This window comes from Lethenteron reissneri, chromosome 19, assembly GCF_015708825.2.
Source record: "Lethenteron reissneri isolate LAM-NWPU_2019-01 chromosome 19, ASM1570882v1, whole genome shotgun sequence".
In the NCBI taxonomy this organism is placed as follows: domain Eukaryota; kingdom Metazoa; phylum Chordata; class Hyperoartia; order Petromyzontiformes; family Petromyzontidae; genus Lethenteron; species Lethenteron reissneri.
The window spans coordinates 12217465-12234392 of record NC_083797.1 but is presented as its reverse complement, the minus strand read 5'-3'; the positions used below and the strand labels follow the sequence as shown (position 1 = coordinate 12234392).

The following is a 16928-nucleotide window of genomic DNA, read 5'->3' as shown; positions in this document are numbered from 1 at the left end:
TAAGTCGGCTGGGCAGAATATCTTTAGACTGATCGATCATCATACAGCTACACTTAACAGAAGCATTAAACAGATAAAAGGGCACCATTGTACTGATATGTAAATGGGTGACAATATATGTGGGATGCCATCGCAAGTGACGTGATAATTCACTCTTTCCCCTTCCGAGATATCTGCAAGTTGCAGAGTGGGTGTCCCGTTCACCGCCGCATCTCAGAACGCGCAAGTGGTTAGCGTTCATTTTACTTTGAGAGTTGCATAGCGCCGTTGTGTTTAAAGACATTGTACTCACCGCTGAGAACTGCAGCGACACAACCACAACTCTATGATAGCTGGTGCCAAACTGTGCCACATGCCCTCCAGCCTGGCCTTCTGGGAGCATCGGTGCATCTTCCAACCTGAAAATGACCTGAATACGTACCGATAAAGTTATTTTATCCAAATTAAAGTTGTTGTTTTTTTGGGTTAGTGTGCCTAAATATAAATGTGTCGTTAAACCCGCCACCACCCGACACAGCCAATTAGTGTTTGTCACGTAAACAAAACGTGCCAATTCGATACGAGTTCAGCACACCGGCATGTTGGAGAGTAAACCCACAACATTTACAATTCGAGTATGATGTTTTGCTGGTGGTTACAACAACGACGGTTCCACCTGAAGACGGAAGCTTGTGTTGCCTCCGAAACGTCGTGATTTTATTTATTTGTTTTCTTTTTTTAACCTACGTGACTTTACCGAAGAAACCAAAGAGTATGATTTCAACAACCTTCATCCGGTGATTAGCCAGAATATTTTAGTTTTTCTTCCGATTCCGCTCCGATGACGTACACGTACGTACACTCACCTAATCTGAATGGGAAAGTGCTAACTACCTTGTTGAATGCTACCTGCCCTCTGACTGCCCCCCCACCCGTCCCCAGACACCGTGAGGCTCAGGAGCGGAACGAGCCTTCGGCCGATGAGACCAGGCCCCTGCTCTCCGAGACTCCACGCTGAGCCACGACGGATGGGCAGAGAGAGGGAGGGAGTGGACGCGTGTGGAGGCGGGCAACGGGGAAACGCTTCCACTGCGGGCAGAACGCTGGGACGAGCAGGAAACACGAATGTGGGAGAGTCGGGCCTTTACGAAATTTGTATGAAATGCAGTCGTGAAAAAGAGTGGAGCCATGGAATTTTGTTTTACTCTGCGCATACCTCCACTAGCTTCAGTCAATCTCAAGTCCGTTTTCTGTACAAGTGAGACTTAAGGGAAATACGGTCGTGGTGAAGAGTTTGCTCATCCCTCCAAAGCGATTTGATGAAATAGAGTTATTGTTGCACCGTCACTTGTATTGCTTCTCGTAATTTTTTCTGCAGTTTGCTGAATTGCGTTTACTCAGTTTGCCTAAACGGTTAATTAACGTATCAATTACATATCGTTTGTATTAATAGTAAACGTGGAATGCTATTAGTAACATATGATGTGAACGTGAGAGTATTTTATTTATTAATTGAGATATCGTTAAATGCCCCATTTCGCGAAAATATGCGCAGAACTTGTTACTGTCCTACTTTCCCTGCCTCCTTAACAGTTCAGTTGCATGTTCATTCTCGGCGAGTTTAATGGGGTTTTTTGTTTTTACCTAATGCTCCACTCTATTTTTCACGGTGGCCACTTCACCATCGAAGGCCCAGGAAGACTCGAGAAAAAACAAGCGCTTGTGTCTTCTGATTTTTACAGCACTTTTATCGCTCAATCATGCCGTATCAGAGATGTTGTAGTTTTGTAACAGAGGAATAATTATAGTCGTGGTTTATCACGAGTGTGGCCAAGAAGGTGGTGCGTGGGTGTGTTGTCTTTGGTTTTTGGAATGGGTGTGTGCACGTCCAGCCGTCTTTAGCATACGCCCGTTTTGCTGTGCACTTGAGGTGCTAGGGTGGTGAGATGTTAACTACTTCGCCTGGTATACAGGTCATCGGTTCGATCCTGACCCTAACGCCTGTATATTTGGAGTGTGCGTGTTCTCCCCGTGACCGTGTGTATTTTTCTCCGGGTCCTCCGGTTTTTCCCTCCACATTTAAAAACGTGCGTTTAAGTGATAAGCCACTTTGCCGAGCTATCATTTGTGGCCAGGTCGATTCAGTGGGCCTTTCCCAGTAAAATAAAACGTTCATTTTTTTCTTCCTCCCGTTCACGTTCGATCGCTATGGGCTCCATTGCCGTTACGTTTAGAGAAATTGTCAGAAGTTAATCGGCTTTCCCGTACTTAAGCAATCCAGGTTGTGTCGTGGGCTATCCAACACGAGCTTGAATCTTTGTTTCTGAGAAAACACAGACTTTATAGTGCTTGTCACGCAGCTCATGACAGCACCGGTGAGATGTCACTGTTGAATCACTACGTGCACTACGATGAATCGTGGATGCTGCCGTAGTTCAGTGGGTAGTGCAACTGGGCTTGTCAACCTCGACGTTGCCGGTTCAATCTCCCGGCACGGCGGTTCAAACGATGAGACAACTTTATTAACCCCGCCTCTGTCCACCCAGCGGTATTAATGGATGCACTAGTCGGCAGGTCACGTGTGGTGGGGTAAAGTGTGGGTACTGCCACGTCTTCAAAGACGTCTGGCCAAGACACCCACTTGAGCATCCCTCGATTTTTGAGGCCCCTTGAGGCCAGCTGTGGCATGAGCAAGATCCCGTATGGCTGTCGTCCTCCTTGCTAACGTGAAGTGTAATATGTCAATGCGGTAATGTCACGAGAGCCGCGTTAGGAACGGTAACTTTATAGTAAATGCCCAGAAGCTTCAAACAGCCCAAGGCACGCGTCCTTGGTACGTGTACCCGAGACCCATATTGTGGGTTGCGTGTCCCTTCGTAAACACCAAACCGTTTGTCCGCATGTGTTTACAAATATTTTAGTCGGTTATTTAGCTGGGTATGGTCCCCACTAAGCTACATTACGAGAACCTGGTTCAAGCTCAAGGTTGTGTGTTAACCCGGTTAGAGATCATTGGATAACCTTACAAGGCACTGTGTTGTTTTCTTAGCTGTGCGTCTCAATACAAACACGTCGGCGTTTGATAAATCTAATTTATATTACTCGATTCAACATGTTTGGGAAAGGGACGTCTGTTAATAGTACGCTTTACTTTTTTATTCAATCACAATCTTTATCCTGGAGGAATCCGATGAGCTATGAGGCACTGTTTTTTTTACAGATGTCCAGAAGGGGGCGGGTCAGAAAGTTGCAACAACAAACAATACAACAACACGGAGTGCAAATTATACGAAAAGTAAGCAAGTCGCTGAAAACAAATCTAAGGATGTAACTAGAAATTGCAAAAGTACATACATTTCTGCGGATTTTTGTAACACGAAATGCAATCTTGGGCAAGGCAACAATAACAACAAAAACTGTCCCAGACCACGCACATTAAGATGTGACTATCGGTACACAGGCGTAAGATCAAAGTTACAAATCACATTTTCAGCTGTGGGTAGTATCCAGAATATATCTTTCTCCAGGATATTTTGTTCAATGAAGATTTACGAAACTAAAGGGGAGGTAACAAGGTTGTTTCAAACCGTTACAACGGCAAAGGCTTTGTCACCTACTCCAATTCTTGTTCTTGGGATAGTTAAAAGGCAATTAGCCTGACGCCTTGGGGTTTGACAGGGGTTTATGGAAGTATACTGCATCGCAGATTTGCCAATAAGGATATCATTTAAATCGTGGCACTCAAACTTGTATAGGTTCGATAACACATTGCCTATGACCTTAGCCTTCATTTCTCAACGGATGACTCTTCGAAACTCTTGGACGATTTCGTATTAAAAATGCTCTTGCATGACGCCGGAGTAGCCGTAGAGCCTTGCACAAAAGCCTTACACAAGCAACTTCCAGGTCAAATGTGCTCTGCATTGCAAAATAATGTTCAGCCCTGTCGCCGCCGCTTCACTGATGCATGAAGGGGCCCTCCCAGTGCCGTCTCGGGCGTGCAGATTGCTTGACCATACTTCTCCACACTGGTCGGTGTGGGATTGTGGTGCAGTGGGGAGCGAGGAAGGGGTTTGGGGCCAGAACCCAAAACCAGTTAAGATATCGGTTGCTACTAATATTCGCAGGGGCCAGGAATTAAACTCTTTAAATTTTTTTGCAGTGCACGTAACACGGCTTAATGATGCGGTGGGTTTTATCCACTCCACATTTTAATTGAGTAAAAAATATCTATTGATTTGATTTGGGCTTTTTTTTCGTTGGCAATTGAGCGGTTGTCAAGCAAAAAATGGTGAGATCCACCGGTGAAGCCGAGAAACACTTGACGTTTCGAAGGTGTATAAATGAAAAGGGATATTACAAAAAAAATCCTCGGCATAACTTGTGGCAGCGGGGCATCAGAAGTGCTGACGATCTCTTCAAGAGGTGCAGCTGCTATGCAAAGCAAACAATTGACCGTAAATTTTAAATGTGGCACCCATTCTTTCGTTGGTCACCATGCGTGTCTGCTTTTTCTTTTTTGCAATTGTCTTTACCCGTGGTATTGTACGGCCTCTAAACGCTTCGCATCGAGTGAACGTGATACGAAGTCGTGCACGCCGAGTTTTTAAGGGAGTTAACGACACGTAATACCTACCTCATAGAATGTTGGATTTGAAAGGGGTATTCGATATTTTCACGTGGTTTATGATGTAAAGCATTGATTAGGCGGTGGTCGGGTACAATGAAGTGTGTTGGTTTGTGTCGGTCGGTATCTGGCTTCGCACACATACATCTGCTGCTGCTGCAACTAAATTAAACTTCAGTATGCATAGCACCAAGCTAAACTCGGCAGTCCTGAACTGTATTACCTTAAAAAGCACATTAAATATGTCCACGAGATTAAACAGAAGCACGAGTCGAGTGATTTATTGCATAAATAAAAAAAAGGGGACGATGCAACACAAACCGAGAATGAATGAGTGAAATACAACACCGGACACCCCCCAACAAATGGGGGGTGGGGGGCAGTGTTACTCGCATTGAATGAATGTCCACGTGCACTATTGGGAGCAGGTGGCTCGTGAAGCGAAGCCACACATGGGGAGCGATTGGGTGAGGTGCAATGCAAAGTCGTGTACACAGACACACGTTATTTGTACTGGAACCCGCGATGATAAAACTCAACGTTTAACCTACTCACGCCGGCTTGTGCCCGCCCTCAGTCGGACATATTTGCGGAATACACCACGCCACCGTTGACCCTGGCCATTGACCGAGCAACCCAACGTTCCTACCAGCTCCCTCCGCAGGAATGTGTTTTGTACTGGAACCCACGATGCTATGAAGCTCTTTCGCAGGTGCCCAGCACCAAAGCTGATAGGCAATGGCGGGCAATCAGAGGTGATATACTTGTAGATATAAATTAAACAATTGCATGTTGTCAACCAGGGAACGGTCGCCGACCTTTCAAATCTTCATTAGCTCGGTGCATTGGGAGGGGTTTGCAGGCCTGGTTCATGTCACTCATGACGAATGTAAGCCATGGCCAGAGATTGAACTTGGGGTACCAGGTCGATAGCGCGGTGTGAGCTACTGCCCCATTGCTCGCACCTTAAATGTAATTTGCATTACGTATACTCGTCTTACATCGAACAAATATGAATATAAGTCCGTTTCGGTATCTCTTGCCACATTGCAATTTTGCAGAATGCCAGTAAAATGTTTAAAAGTCTCACCCGTGTATATCATTCAAGAAGTCGTATCAATTACAATTCGTCGGTATAGCCTAGATCTAAGGGAAACATTAATTTCAACCACAGCCAAAGGATTATAATCTACAGCAAACGTACACTAAATGGATATTGTCTGTATATTTTCCAGTCAGTTTGCAGTACATCTATGTATTATTTTAAGTAAACCACAAGATATAGGTCACAGTATTCATAAAAACATGCTCGAATTATCTAAGAGCAGGAACCTGTTTTATTGTTTACACAACAAAAAACCCAACTGGTATATATTGACTTTGCCTATGTACCCTGGGCTGTCTGACACGAGTTTAAAGCTTCATTAATGAAAAGGAACTGACATTACACCTGCGTACCATTATAACAATGTCGTAACATCACCTCCATGCATTGTAATACAGTACAAATTATGCCTGATCACAACTTTAAAGTTGTTTTTCACGTGAACAATTCTTCAAACTTGTGAGAAAGCTCAGGACATAGCCTAGGTACGTGTCAACAAGGACTGATCGTAATTATGGGACCCTTTCTCCAGTATGCCACGGTGGCAAGATGTTAATTACCTTGCCTGTTGTACAGGTCGTGGGTTCAATCCCAACCCTTATGCCTGGATATTTGGGGTTAGCATGTTCTCCCCGTGGTCGCGTGGCTGCTTCTCTGGGTCCTCCAGGTTTTCCCCTCTACATTTAGAAACATGCGTTTAGAGTATTTGGCTGCTGTACATTTCCACATGATAAGCCACTTCGTTGAGCTATCATTTGTGGCCAGGTCGCTTCTGAAAAATAGCTATATAGCTCAGTGGGCCTTTGCTGGTAGAATAAAAGTAGTTAATAGTATCAAGACATCAAATCATAAAATATCGATTTACCCTTGCTGCTGTACAGGAGTATTTATACTGGTGAATGGGGGTCCCTATAGCTATAACTGCTTAAACCCAGCTATGAATGCTTTGGTGTTTGCTTACTCCTTGTAACTGCTCGCCTTTGGGCGGCCTTTCGTCATAAAACAGTCTGCCTCCGGTGCAGACCCAACCAGTTGCAGGGAGAGTGCATACATTATCAACGCATATTTGTTTGCGTTTTTTTACCACATGCACGCGTGGTTGATGCAGACTTGATGCCTTGTGATTAGTGTCCGCGGGACTTTGCCGTGCTTACTCGTTGCACCTCTTTAAAATGTGTGGGCCTTTCCATGACATATATCCAACATGCACAATGAAAAAACGTCAGTGCAGGCCTCTGCATCACATTACAGGCAGCCACCGGCTTTAGTGGCTGGGAATGACAAAACAGATGATATTTTTAAATGTACTCATGCCAATATTTTACCCAAGAAGATCATAACCACTATGGACATTTTACAGGAGGGTCCTCCATTGGGATGTTTGGCCAGTTCCATAAATGATTGAGTGGCATGTAGGGAAAAAAAACACCAGAAAATCAACAGGGAATGTTATACAAGGAGATAAAACACTGCCAACTCCTTACGATCTCACAGCCCCAAGCCAACAACACCTGGAAAACCCTGGTGTATTCCATCCATGTCAAATATTAACCAGGCTCAACTCTATTCAGCTCCCAAGATATGAGAAGCTTATAAGTTGATTGGGTCATATTTGTTCCCACTCGCTGGGGGCAAAGCTCAATTGAAAAAAGCAGCAGAGCTTCCAATCATCGCCATCATCACCACTACTCTAGTGGAGGTAAGGAGTACAGCAAAACCTTGGACTGCGAGCATAATTCGTTCTGGAAACGTGTTTGTAATCCAAAGCACTCGTATATCAGTTGTGATCACGTGACGCTCGGCAGACAAAGCGTATATACGTACTACTCGTATTGCAAGACCTCGCTCGTTTATCAAATTAATATTTATTTTTAAAAATTACTCGTCTTGCAAAACACTCGCAGACCAAGTTACTCGCAATCCAAGGTTTTACTGTACAACCTCGCGAGGGTGCACCACGTGATCGTTGCTACGTGGTGAGGCAGATCCCCACCGTGGAACCACACATCTGGTCTCGGGGTCATGCGCACATCGTTACGTTATAAATAGACCGATCGACACAAGTCAACACCGACATGCATTTAACACGAAAAGCCATCGCACACATTGCTACCTGCTGCTAAACGTAAAAGATTTCGGTCTCATTTAAAGCTATACATTTTGTAACACGATTAAGTAACTTGCGTACCATTACCGTTGTCCGAGTGTCGTTAAAACGGATTTATTATTCATTAACGTTAACCAGTTACAAATGTATACGTTGTGCTCGAGACGGCTCAGCACCACGTGCTACACAATTGTCTATTCCGTGCTGTGACCGAACCAAAACGTTAAAACCACCGTTGCAAAATGCAAAAGTGTAACTACAGCATTAATATTCCGGAACCCCAAAGACCGATGTTCAAGAATAACCCACCGCTTTGGAACGCATCCACACGGCACCCAGCATGCTCTCCCTTAGCCGGCGTGCGAAACCCAAGGCTCACAACGCACACGAAGCACAAGCCCAGGTAACAAAAAGGCACCTCTCGCATGCCAGACTTGCGGGGTTTGCATAGTTTCCAGCCACTAAAGCGACAACTCCGGTTACTTGTAAAAGCCCATTCGCCCAACGAGTTCGTCATTCGCATTAACGAAAGGCTTCTTGTAGTCTGGGGGTGAGCTACTTGACCGTAGAAGCCCAGGGAGCCATCACTTCCGACTGCCGTTGTTGAGTTTCTTCATCCCTTTGAGGCTCGACAGCAGATCCGCGATGAACCCCTGCAATGAGGCACATTAGTTTCTACGTCCGCGCGACCACGAGACGGTTGTGTCGTGATTTCATATTAGTTATCAGTTCCAGTCATTGTCTGCGGCTTCCTTGTGCCCCTGGGGGGCATCGACATATCGAATATCAAGGTGGCACTTACCTCTGGGCTCCAGAGTATAGATTTCTGGGTTCGATCGTGGAAATATAAATGTATCATTAAACCCGCCACCACCCGATATAGCCAATTAGTAAGGTTTGTCACGTAAAGAAAACATGCCTATTCGTTACTAGTTCAGCACACCGGTGTGTTGGGGAGTAAACTCACAACATTTACCATTCGAGTACGCAATGTAACCCAAAAACCTCACGGATATTGTTCGCAAAAGCCTACGTTTAAACTCACCTCTGGGCTGTTGGCGCATGCCTGTAAGATTTCCTGGAATGGCATAAAAAATATATTCATAAAAAATGTGAATTTGGCTGTTTTTACAAGAACAGTGTGCGTGAACACTTGTCAATATTGACTGCTGATTCTGTATGCGAGTCCATTGAAACAAAAAATATATCCACGCTCATACTTTTTAAGGAGCTCCCTTGTCAGTCATGAATCCCAACATAAACTGCACATCTCTATGATGGGGGCCTGCCTATCCAAGGATAGGCTGAAAGAAACTTGTCCATCGTTTCAACTGCCGCACCAGATCAAATAGTGGTTGCTCGTAAAGTGTGCTAAAGACAGCATTAATAGCTGTTGTATTTATTATGCTGTTGTATTTATTATGCTGTTGTATTTATTATGCTCGTATACCCAGAAAAGCCTGAGTCGCGTGACTCTTTTTCAGGAGGGTCCTCACAAGTTATCGGGGCGATGAAGAGGTCACACCATGACGCCAGCTCACATGATCTTTAACGTCCACTATGATGCACACGCCACGTAGCATTTCAACTATAAAGTAGAGTGTTAATGAGGGCCGCCACTTGGCCATGTGACCACCGTAGTTAGTTAGTGGTGGTTTGCTGAGCATTACTGGTAGTAGTAATTCAAGTAGTTGTTGTTACTCCAATGAGCTCACCCGTAGCTGCTCCGCCCTCTCCTCATCCGTGTTGAGCTCCAGGAGATGGTCGATGTCAATTTCCAGCTCTGGCATCTCTTCCTCCTGCAGCACACACAGGAGGAAAGCCTCATTGAGTCGCGAGTCCTTTGTCAGGAAAGTATTGCCCCCCTGGGGTGTTTTGCGAATTCCGTTTTACCTTTACCTGCTGCAAAGTGAAACACTGCATGGAAAATGCAGTGTCTGAAAGGCGAGAGTGGCTTAAGTAGTTTAGAGTGTTTGGCTACTATAAATTTGCATGTCACTTCGTTGAGCTATAATTTGTGGCCAGGTCGCTTCCGAAAACGAGTTATACAACATGGTGGGTCTTACCTGTTAAAATAAAAATGATTTCAAGAGTTTAATAGTTTATGATCAATCTGTGTGAAATTTGAGTGGGGTTTTTCCAGGCACTCCAGTGGATTTTTCTGCACTGCCCCTCCACCACTCACAACTGAATATGGTCAGAATACAATTCAACACAGGCAAAAACGAGAGGTTACCGAGCACCCATTAAACTCGCTGAACTTATCAAGGCTCCGCTCAACAAAGCCCTACGTTAGAGAATCAAATGCCACATGTTTCATAACAAGCGTAGTATCATGGCGCCTTTACTAGGGTCTCGTGACAATATTGACTGGGTGATTATGAAATGGGGCAATTGACCAAATAAGATAATTTTGACATCGACGATACACACGTTCCATCTTGTGTGTAAAAATCTGTGATTTCTGATTCATGTGCAACGCTCTTTGTGATTTATTCGTAAAAAAAATACTGCAGTCACTTTCAATGCAATATGAACCACGAGGCCATAAAAAAGAAGTGAACAGTGGACTAAGTGTTGACATTGAAGTAACAAGTGACGTTATGATGGAGGGGGGGCATAGATACAGCCGTAATAAGCACTGCAAACACATTAACTGGGGCTGTAAAGCTTTTCAAGGAAGCCATGGCCAATCCAAAGTGGGGTGGATTACAACACTTGCCACTTCGAGCGCAAGGGTCATTTAAAAGCCTGATATACAACCGCGTCAATTGCATGGCGAATTGTACGTCCAATCGCGTGAGAAAATCTATCGTGAATGTTTCATGAAGTAATCACGCAGGCTTGCATCGTACCTACTCCGAACACGTTTAGGGTTGAAAGATCACGACATATTAAGACGGTGTTTTGTAAATATTCACCCCGGCCACAATGATCCGAGTTTGATTGTCGGTTACGGCTGACACAAGTGGCGAGTGATATCTATCAATTCCTTTAAATTTCACACCGACTGGCTTGGTGATCTACGTTCAAACACCACCCCTATGACCGACTCAGCCTCGGGAGGCTTTCATCTAGTGCTGGATTTACAAAAGGGTTGTGAATGATTGTCAAATATTTTCTAAATTATATTTTGGCTCGAGGGGGACATTAACCCATCACACGCAACATATACGAATCGCAAAGGACGGTTCTTAAACGGTAAATATGATGCGTGTATCATGATCTGGAGTATCGAATCTTTCTTGATCCATTCCACATGAAGTTTGTTTTGAAATGTTTGCATCGGAACACAACAAAACTCAGCACCGTAATGAGAAGCAGTGAACCTCGGTTGCACTTTAACCCAGAATGGCCACACCAAGTCATACAATCCATGCATTCAATTATTCAACTTCCAAACTGCTCTCAAAGAAATGCTCACACGGTTACAGTTTTTATGAATTCTAAGTCAATACTGCTCTCATTCACTTCAACAGGGTTACATACAATTACTTGCCATGTTTCCACTGCTCGTGTTAATGTCTCCACGTAGACAAACGTTTACAAAGAGCCCAAGTTATCCAAATACGTGTAATTCACGTAAATGCAGCTGTGGATCTCCAAAAAATATGCAAGACCTTGGTGTATTTTACTTGACTTCGATTTGCTATTGAGACACAAATCAATTAGTCTTACATTTACATCGATTCAGGCTTACCGTACGTAAATTGTAGCCAGCTGACTTTGAGATGCGCATGCCATTTATTGTGAAAATTCCGTCACAGTTCCTATGATCACTGTTTCATTGCTTTCATGGCTTATTTTGGTGATTTCGAAAAGTGTATTGGTTTAGCCATGTTTGTTTGTTGTAGTACAGAGTTAGACTGATGGCCTTAATCTAAGTTGTCTTGTGGTTGTTGTTGGTTGTTTGACTTGTATCCCACTGGGATTTTTGCACACAGCGTTGGTGTACGGTGATTTTTTTCTGCAATATTTTGCTGTCTTTTCTTGGATTTTCTGTTTGCACTTAGTCACATATTCACTTTGAGATGTTTTTTGTTCATGTTTTAGTTTTTTGTTTGTTGTGGTTGCACCCGATTGAAGAGCCGAATGGCTCACAGGGCTATACCTAATAAATGAACTTGAACTTTGTTCACCTCTAAATTTAAACACAGCCACTGGCGTATTTGTCAAAAGCACCGCCGTTCAGCAGTAAAGCGGAGGTTAAAGATACCGAGATTATTTGCATGTGCAGGCCACTGCGTGTAGCCACGGAATAGCCCAATTGTGTAGCTTGTATAAGACCTGTAAAGGAATGATGAAGTGCACCATAACTGGCCATCTAGTCTTCACTTGTATAGCGTCGTAATGAATGGGCTACCCTTCTCAATGAAATTATTGGTGACAATTTATTTTTTTAAGTCCAAAATGTTCTTCTTGGTTCTTTCGGTAAAGTCACGTAGAATGGAAATAATAAAATAATAAAATTAAACATTATAAAATAATTCTCACGACGTTTCGGCCACAACGCAAGCAGCTGTCCTGCGTTGTGGCCGAAACGTCGTGAGAATTATTTTTTTTATTTTTTTTATTTCCATTCTACGTGACTTTACCGAAAGAACCAAGAAGATGAATCCCTCAAGTCACGAAAGCTTTAAATGGAAATGTATACGGTTCTTTAATCGGTATAAAAATCGAACATAGTAATTAAGTGTACAATTTGCCATGCCACTGTCTTTGTGAACTGAGGGGAAATAATATAAGGCTTTAAAAGGGCTCACCCCACATTAATTGCGGGAACTGATACATTTATATAATCCATCAAGGTCCTTAAAAACAATGGCGGAGCCAGGATTTTCAGGTAGGGGGGGCAAACCCCTCCAGCAATGAAAAATGATAGAGGAGTTGTTAGTCAGTAAGGACTTGTCCCTTGCTTTTTATTCGACGCGTGTGCGGCGATGGCGCAACCATCGATCGAGGGTCGAATTCGACCCGTGTTGTGTGATCGGCATCGCGCTCGCTGAAGGTGTTTGACTTCAGGGAAGTCGTGTACTGTATACGCAACTTGGCACAACGAGTCACTTATAACTGCTTTGCCGTTACTTATTGCCAATTATGGACTCAGACTATTGTCCTATCATCTCATAGAGTCCCTGGCACGTAATAATATGCTACACAGTGGCAGTGGGGGTCGCAAAATGCCGATTTATTACAAATACACCCCAATGATCCGATCGAAATTAGGGGTTTCGATCGGATCATGGAGGGGGGGGGGGGGCACGTGCCACCCCACTGGCTCTGCCAGTGCTTAAGATATTCTGATCTCCAACTGCTCGGCACTCCCAGGTCTAAGGTTGCGCTCTTTTGGTGCTCGGGCTTTTGTTAGCGTGGCACCCAAACTATGGAACGCCTTGCCACTTGAAATCAGAGTCGGTAGATATAATTAAGTCTGCTTTGAAAACCCATCTCTTTAAAGTGGCATTCCCTCTTTAGTTTTGGTCGGTTGCCCCTGGTTCTGTTTTGTTTCCTACGCATTGGGATCCTAGGCTGGAATGCAAATTACAAATTTGAATTATTTGGATATGTTACAAAAAAATGAGGCTCATCAGCCGATGGGCCTGCGTTTTTTTAACTCGGAGCAACTGTTTATGTATTTTGTTTACGGTAAAGAAACAGACACAAGTACTTTATTCACAAAAAGACATTTTTACGAGTACACACACAGTCTTCAGACACAAAAACAAAGACCCCCTATGAATACAGCTTTTCGCAATCGATTTGGGACACGTGCTGTTAGCGAACACTGGTGATGACCGGCAGGTCCCACAAGGAAGTGGAAAAACCAGCACCACTCGCTCACCGTTTGGACATCGCACCAGGTAATAATTTAAGACCGAGTCGACCTAGGGGAGGGCCAGATCTGGTTCAGATATACTCTGTTACCGACGTTGGCCTTGAGCGGGAATCTTAACTCGGCGCAGTGCGCAAACCACTGCGCCACCGCTCCCCAAAATGCAGACACAAGGAAACGCACGAACACTCATTATCGTGATACAGTACCTGCAAAAAACCCAAGAGGCACACGTAAAGGCACACACACAAGCTGGACAGTCACACAGATGACCACATCAACTGTTTAAAGGACAGTCGAGACGACTGGTGTTGTTAGCGAGCACCTATGGGGCCGTCCATAAATAACGTCACGCGGTTTTTGACCCCCCCCCCTTCGTCACACGACGTCACAAAGTCAGACCCCCCCCTCAAATATGGCGTCACAAAGCTCTGCCCCCCCCCCCAAAAAAATATAAAACATGCTTCAAATCGCTTTAAACTATTGTCATTTTAGTGCATATTTAATGTGGCGCTGCACTCTGATCTTGTTGGAGAAAACATTTATTAAAAAATAAATTTAATTAAGTAGAACGTGTTGTCTATATTTATTTAAAGTTGCGAATTTTGATGTGATGTCACATTTCTGACCCCCCCCCCCCCCCCCCCCAGGTGCGTGGCGTCATTTATGGACGGCCCTTATTGCAACACAAGACGCCAACATACACACAACTCGAGCCGACTCAAGTGTCCTTCATTGCTGGCTCCGACAATACCAGAAAGCACGTGAAATCACCCCTTGCAGGCGGTGTGGCGGCCCTTGATGATGTTAACTACCTCGCCTGCCATGCGGCAAGGCCGTCGGTTCGTTCTCGACCCTGACGCCTGCTGGACGGTGATTTTTTTCTCGAAGACTTTGCAGTTTTTACCTGGATTTTTCTGTTTGCGCATAGTCACTTTAAGATGTTTTCTTGTTTGTTGTTTGTTGCGGTTGCACCCGATTCAAGAGCCGAATGGCTCAGAGGGCTAAACCAAATACATGAAACTGAAACTGTATATTTGAAGTTTGCGTGTCTCACTCTTACCGTGGTCGGCGTTTTTCCCCTCCACAATTAGAATTAACATCGCCACGCGTTCACAGCATTTGGGCTGCTATCATTTCCACATGGCGATAAACCGCTTCGCTGATCTATCATTTGTGGCCAGGTCGCTTCTGAAAAATAGATAACTGGCTCCAGTGGCCCTTTTAAATTCACTTTACTTTAAAAATAAAGTTTTAGTGAATTAGACATCTGGACCCACTCCCTTGTACTAAACATCGATCATTCCCGGCCTTAACCAACAATTGACAAACAATCTAAATTTGAAGTTTTCGTGACTGCAGGGATCCATACTCTTTGGTTCTTTCGGTTTGTCAGTTTGGGTAAAGTCACGTAGGTATCAAATACATTAAATCACCGATTTAATTTATTCTATGTTATACCTACGTGATGATTTCTTTTATTTTATACCTACGTGATTTATTTTATACCTCCGTGATGATTTATTTCTAACCTACGTGACGATTTATTTTATTTTATACCTACGTGACGATTTATTTTATTTTATACCTACGTGATGATTTATTTCATTTTATACCTACGTGATGATTTATTTTATACCTCCGTGATTATTTATTTTTTACCTCCGTGATTATTTATTTTATTTTATACCTACGTAACTTTACCCAAACTAACAAACACCGCACCAAAAAAAATGTGACGGTCACACTGGGCTCGTGTAACCGCACACTTCACCACTGTCGCCGCGGTCATTGTGTACGGCGGTGCCTCCCGCCCCAACACCGGCGGGGAGCTGTGTTGGTTGGGCAGGTGAAGCGCACGGCGAGCGAGACTCACGGGGCAGGCGTAGAGCTGCGTGAGCCTCTCGTCCACCCAGCCCTCCAGGTCGAGGCGGCGCTGCAGCTCACGCCGGTTGTACTTCACCGTCACCTTGCCCTGCCTGCGGCCCGGCGCGCCTGCCCCGGCATCCTCCTCCTCCTCCTCGCACTCGCCTTCCTCTTCAGCGCCCGCCTCGAAGCACACGCGAGTGCCGCTGCTCTCCGACATCGTGTGCCGCCGCTCTTCGTCCTCTCTGTGTCAAACACCAACGCCAGAGCCACCACCACCACTACCGCCGCCTCCGTGCGACTCTTACCTGCTCCTCGGGCTCGCACCTGCGAGGTGAACCGATGGTGTGACGTCATCACGCACGCTTGCGTGGCCGACGTCACGCGCTACGCTCAGCGTTGGGGGACGCACGCAGCGCGGGTGACGTCACGACGCAACCCAGGTACGTTGCAGGCGAGGGATCGCCATCGCCCTGCGCTTGCGGTGACGTAATCGCGCGCGCTGCGTGGTGACGTCACGCGACGTTGCTCAGCGCCGACGTCCGTCTACGTGATTACGTCACGACGGAGCCCAGGTAGAGTGCTCTCAGGAGCCCGTTACACCGCACTGTCAAGTTCAAGTTCAAGTTCATTTATTAGGTATAGCCCTGTGAGCCATTCAGCTCTTGAATCGGGTGCAACCGCAACAAACAAAAAACAAAAACATGAACAAAAAAACATCTTAAAGTGAATATGTGACTAAGTGCAAACAGAAAATCCAAGAAAAGACAGCAAAAATATTGCAGAAAAAACACCGTACACCAACGCTGTGTGCAAAAATCCCAGTGGGATGCAAGTCAAACAACAACAACAACCACAATACAACTTAGATTAAGGCCATCAGTCTAACTCTGTACTACAACAACACAAACATGGCTAAACCAATACACTTTTCGAAATCACCAAAATAAAGCCATGAAGGCAATGAAAAAGCAATCATAGGAACTGACGGGATTTTCACAATAAATGGCATAAACAACATGTACTACCAAAACCCTGCAGCCATAGCTGGCTGCAAGAGTCACTCCACAACAGCAGGAGCATCAATCGGAGTATTGTAATTTTTCAATGCACCTTTAAGATCAGCACACTAAATCAAAACACAGGTCATACTTTGTAGCGATCATCCGGAGCGAAACATTTTATTTTAGGTCACTGAATAGCACTGGCAGCTAGGGGTGTACAACTCCTCTAAAGCAGTTTTGAGTGAAGATCTCATAGGTAGTGACTCAAGTTTCAATTTATTTGCAACAGCATTCCAGACCCTGGGGGCATCAATAGCAAAGGCCCTTCCTCCAGTATATGTACGGCAATAGGGAATATTAAGCTGGTAAATGAGTGTAGACCTTAGGTCAAATTTGTTCTTTGAAAC

General features: G+C 44.7%; 2 protein-coding genes across 3 annotated transcripts in view; one reads left to right on the top strand and one right to left on the bottom strand.

Annotated features, from left to right (window-relative positions):
- LOC133344273 (MFS-type transporter SLC18B1-like) overlaps positions 1-4832 on the top strand; it is a 29258-nt gene extending 24426 nt beyond the window's left edge. For both annotated transcript variants that reach the window (XM_061554355.1, XM_061554356.1), the window contains one exon: positions 922-4832. In XM_061554355.1, the coding sequence (XP_061410339.1) occupies positions 922-997 (76 nt within the window). In that variant the 3' untranslated portion in view covers positions 998-4832. The remainder of the gene's footprint in view (positions 1-921) is intronic.
- A 1093-nt stretch (positions 4833-5925) lies between these two features.
- LOC133344274 (protein phosphatase 1 regulatory subunit 14B-like) lies at positions 5926-15851 on the bottom strand. Its single transcript, XM_061554357.1, has 4 exons — positions 15528-15851; positions 9534-9617; positions 8864-8896; positions 5926-8471 (listed from the first exon to the last, which is right to left on the bottom strand). The coding sequence occupies exons 1-4, from the start codon at positions 15735-15737 to the stop codon at positions 8403-8405; spliced, it is 396 nt and encodes a 131-aa protein (XP_061410341.1). The 5' UTR covers positions 15738-15851; the 3' UTR covers positions 5926-8402.
- Between the last annotated feature and the right edge of the window lie 1077 nt (positions 15852-16928).

Bases quoted from the DNA above. Each gene is read 5' to 3' on its own strand.
- LOC133344274 (XM_061554357.1), bottom strand. From the start codon at position 15,737: ATGTCGGAGAGCAGCGGCACTCGCGTGTGCTTCGAGGCGGGCGCTGAA. The intron at 9,618-15,527 runs GTGAGTCTCGCT...TGTGTGCTGCAG, and splicing joins CGCAGCTCTACGCCTGCCCC to GAGGAAGAGATGCCAGAGCT. The intron at 8,897-9,533 runs GTGAGCTCATTG...ATGCCATTCCAG, and splicing joins AGAGGGCGGAGCAGCTACGG to GAAATCTTACAGGCATGCGC.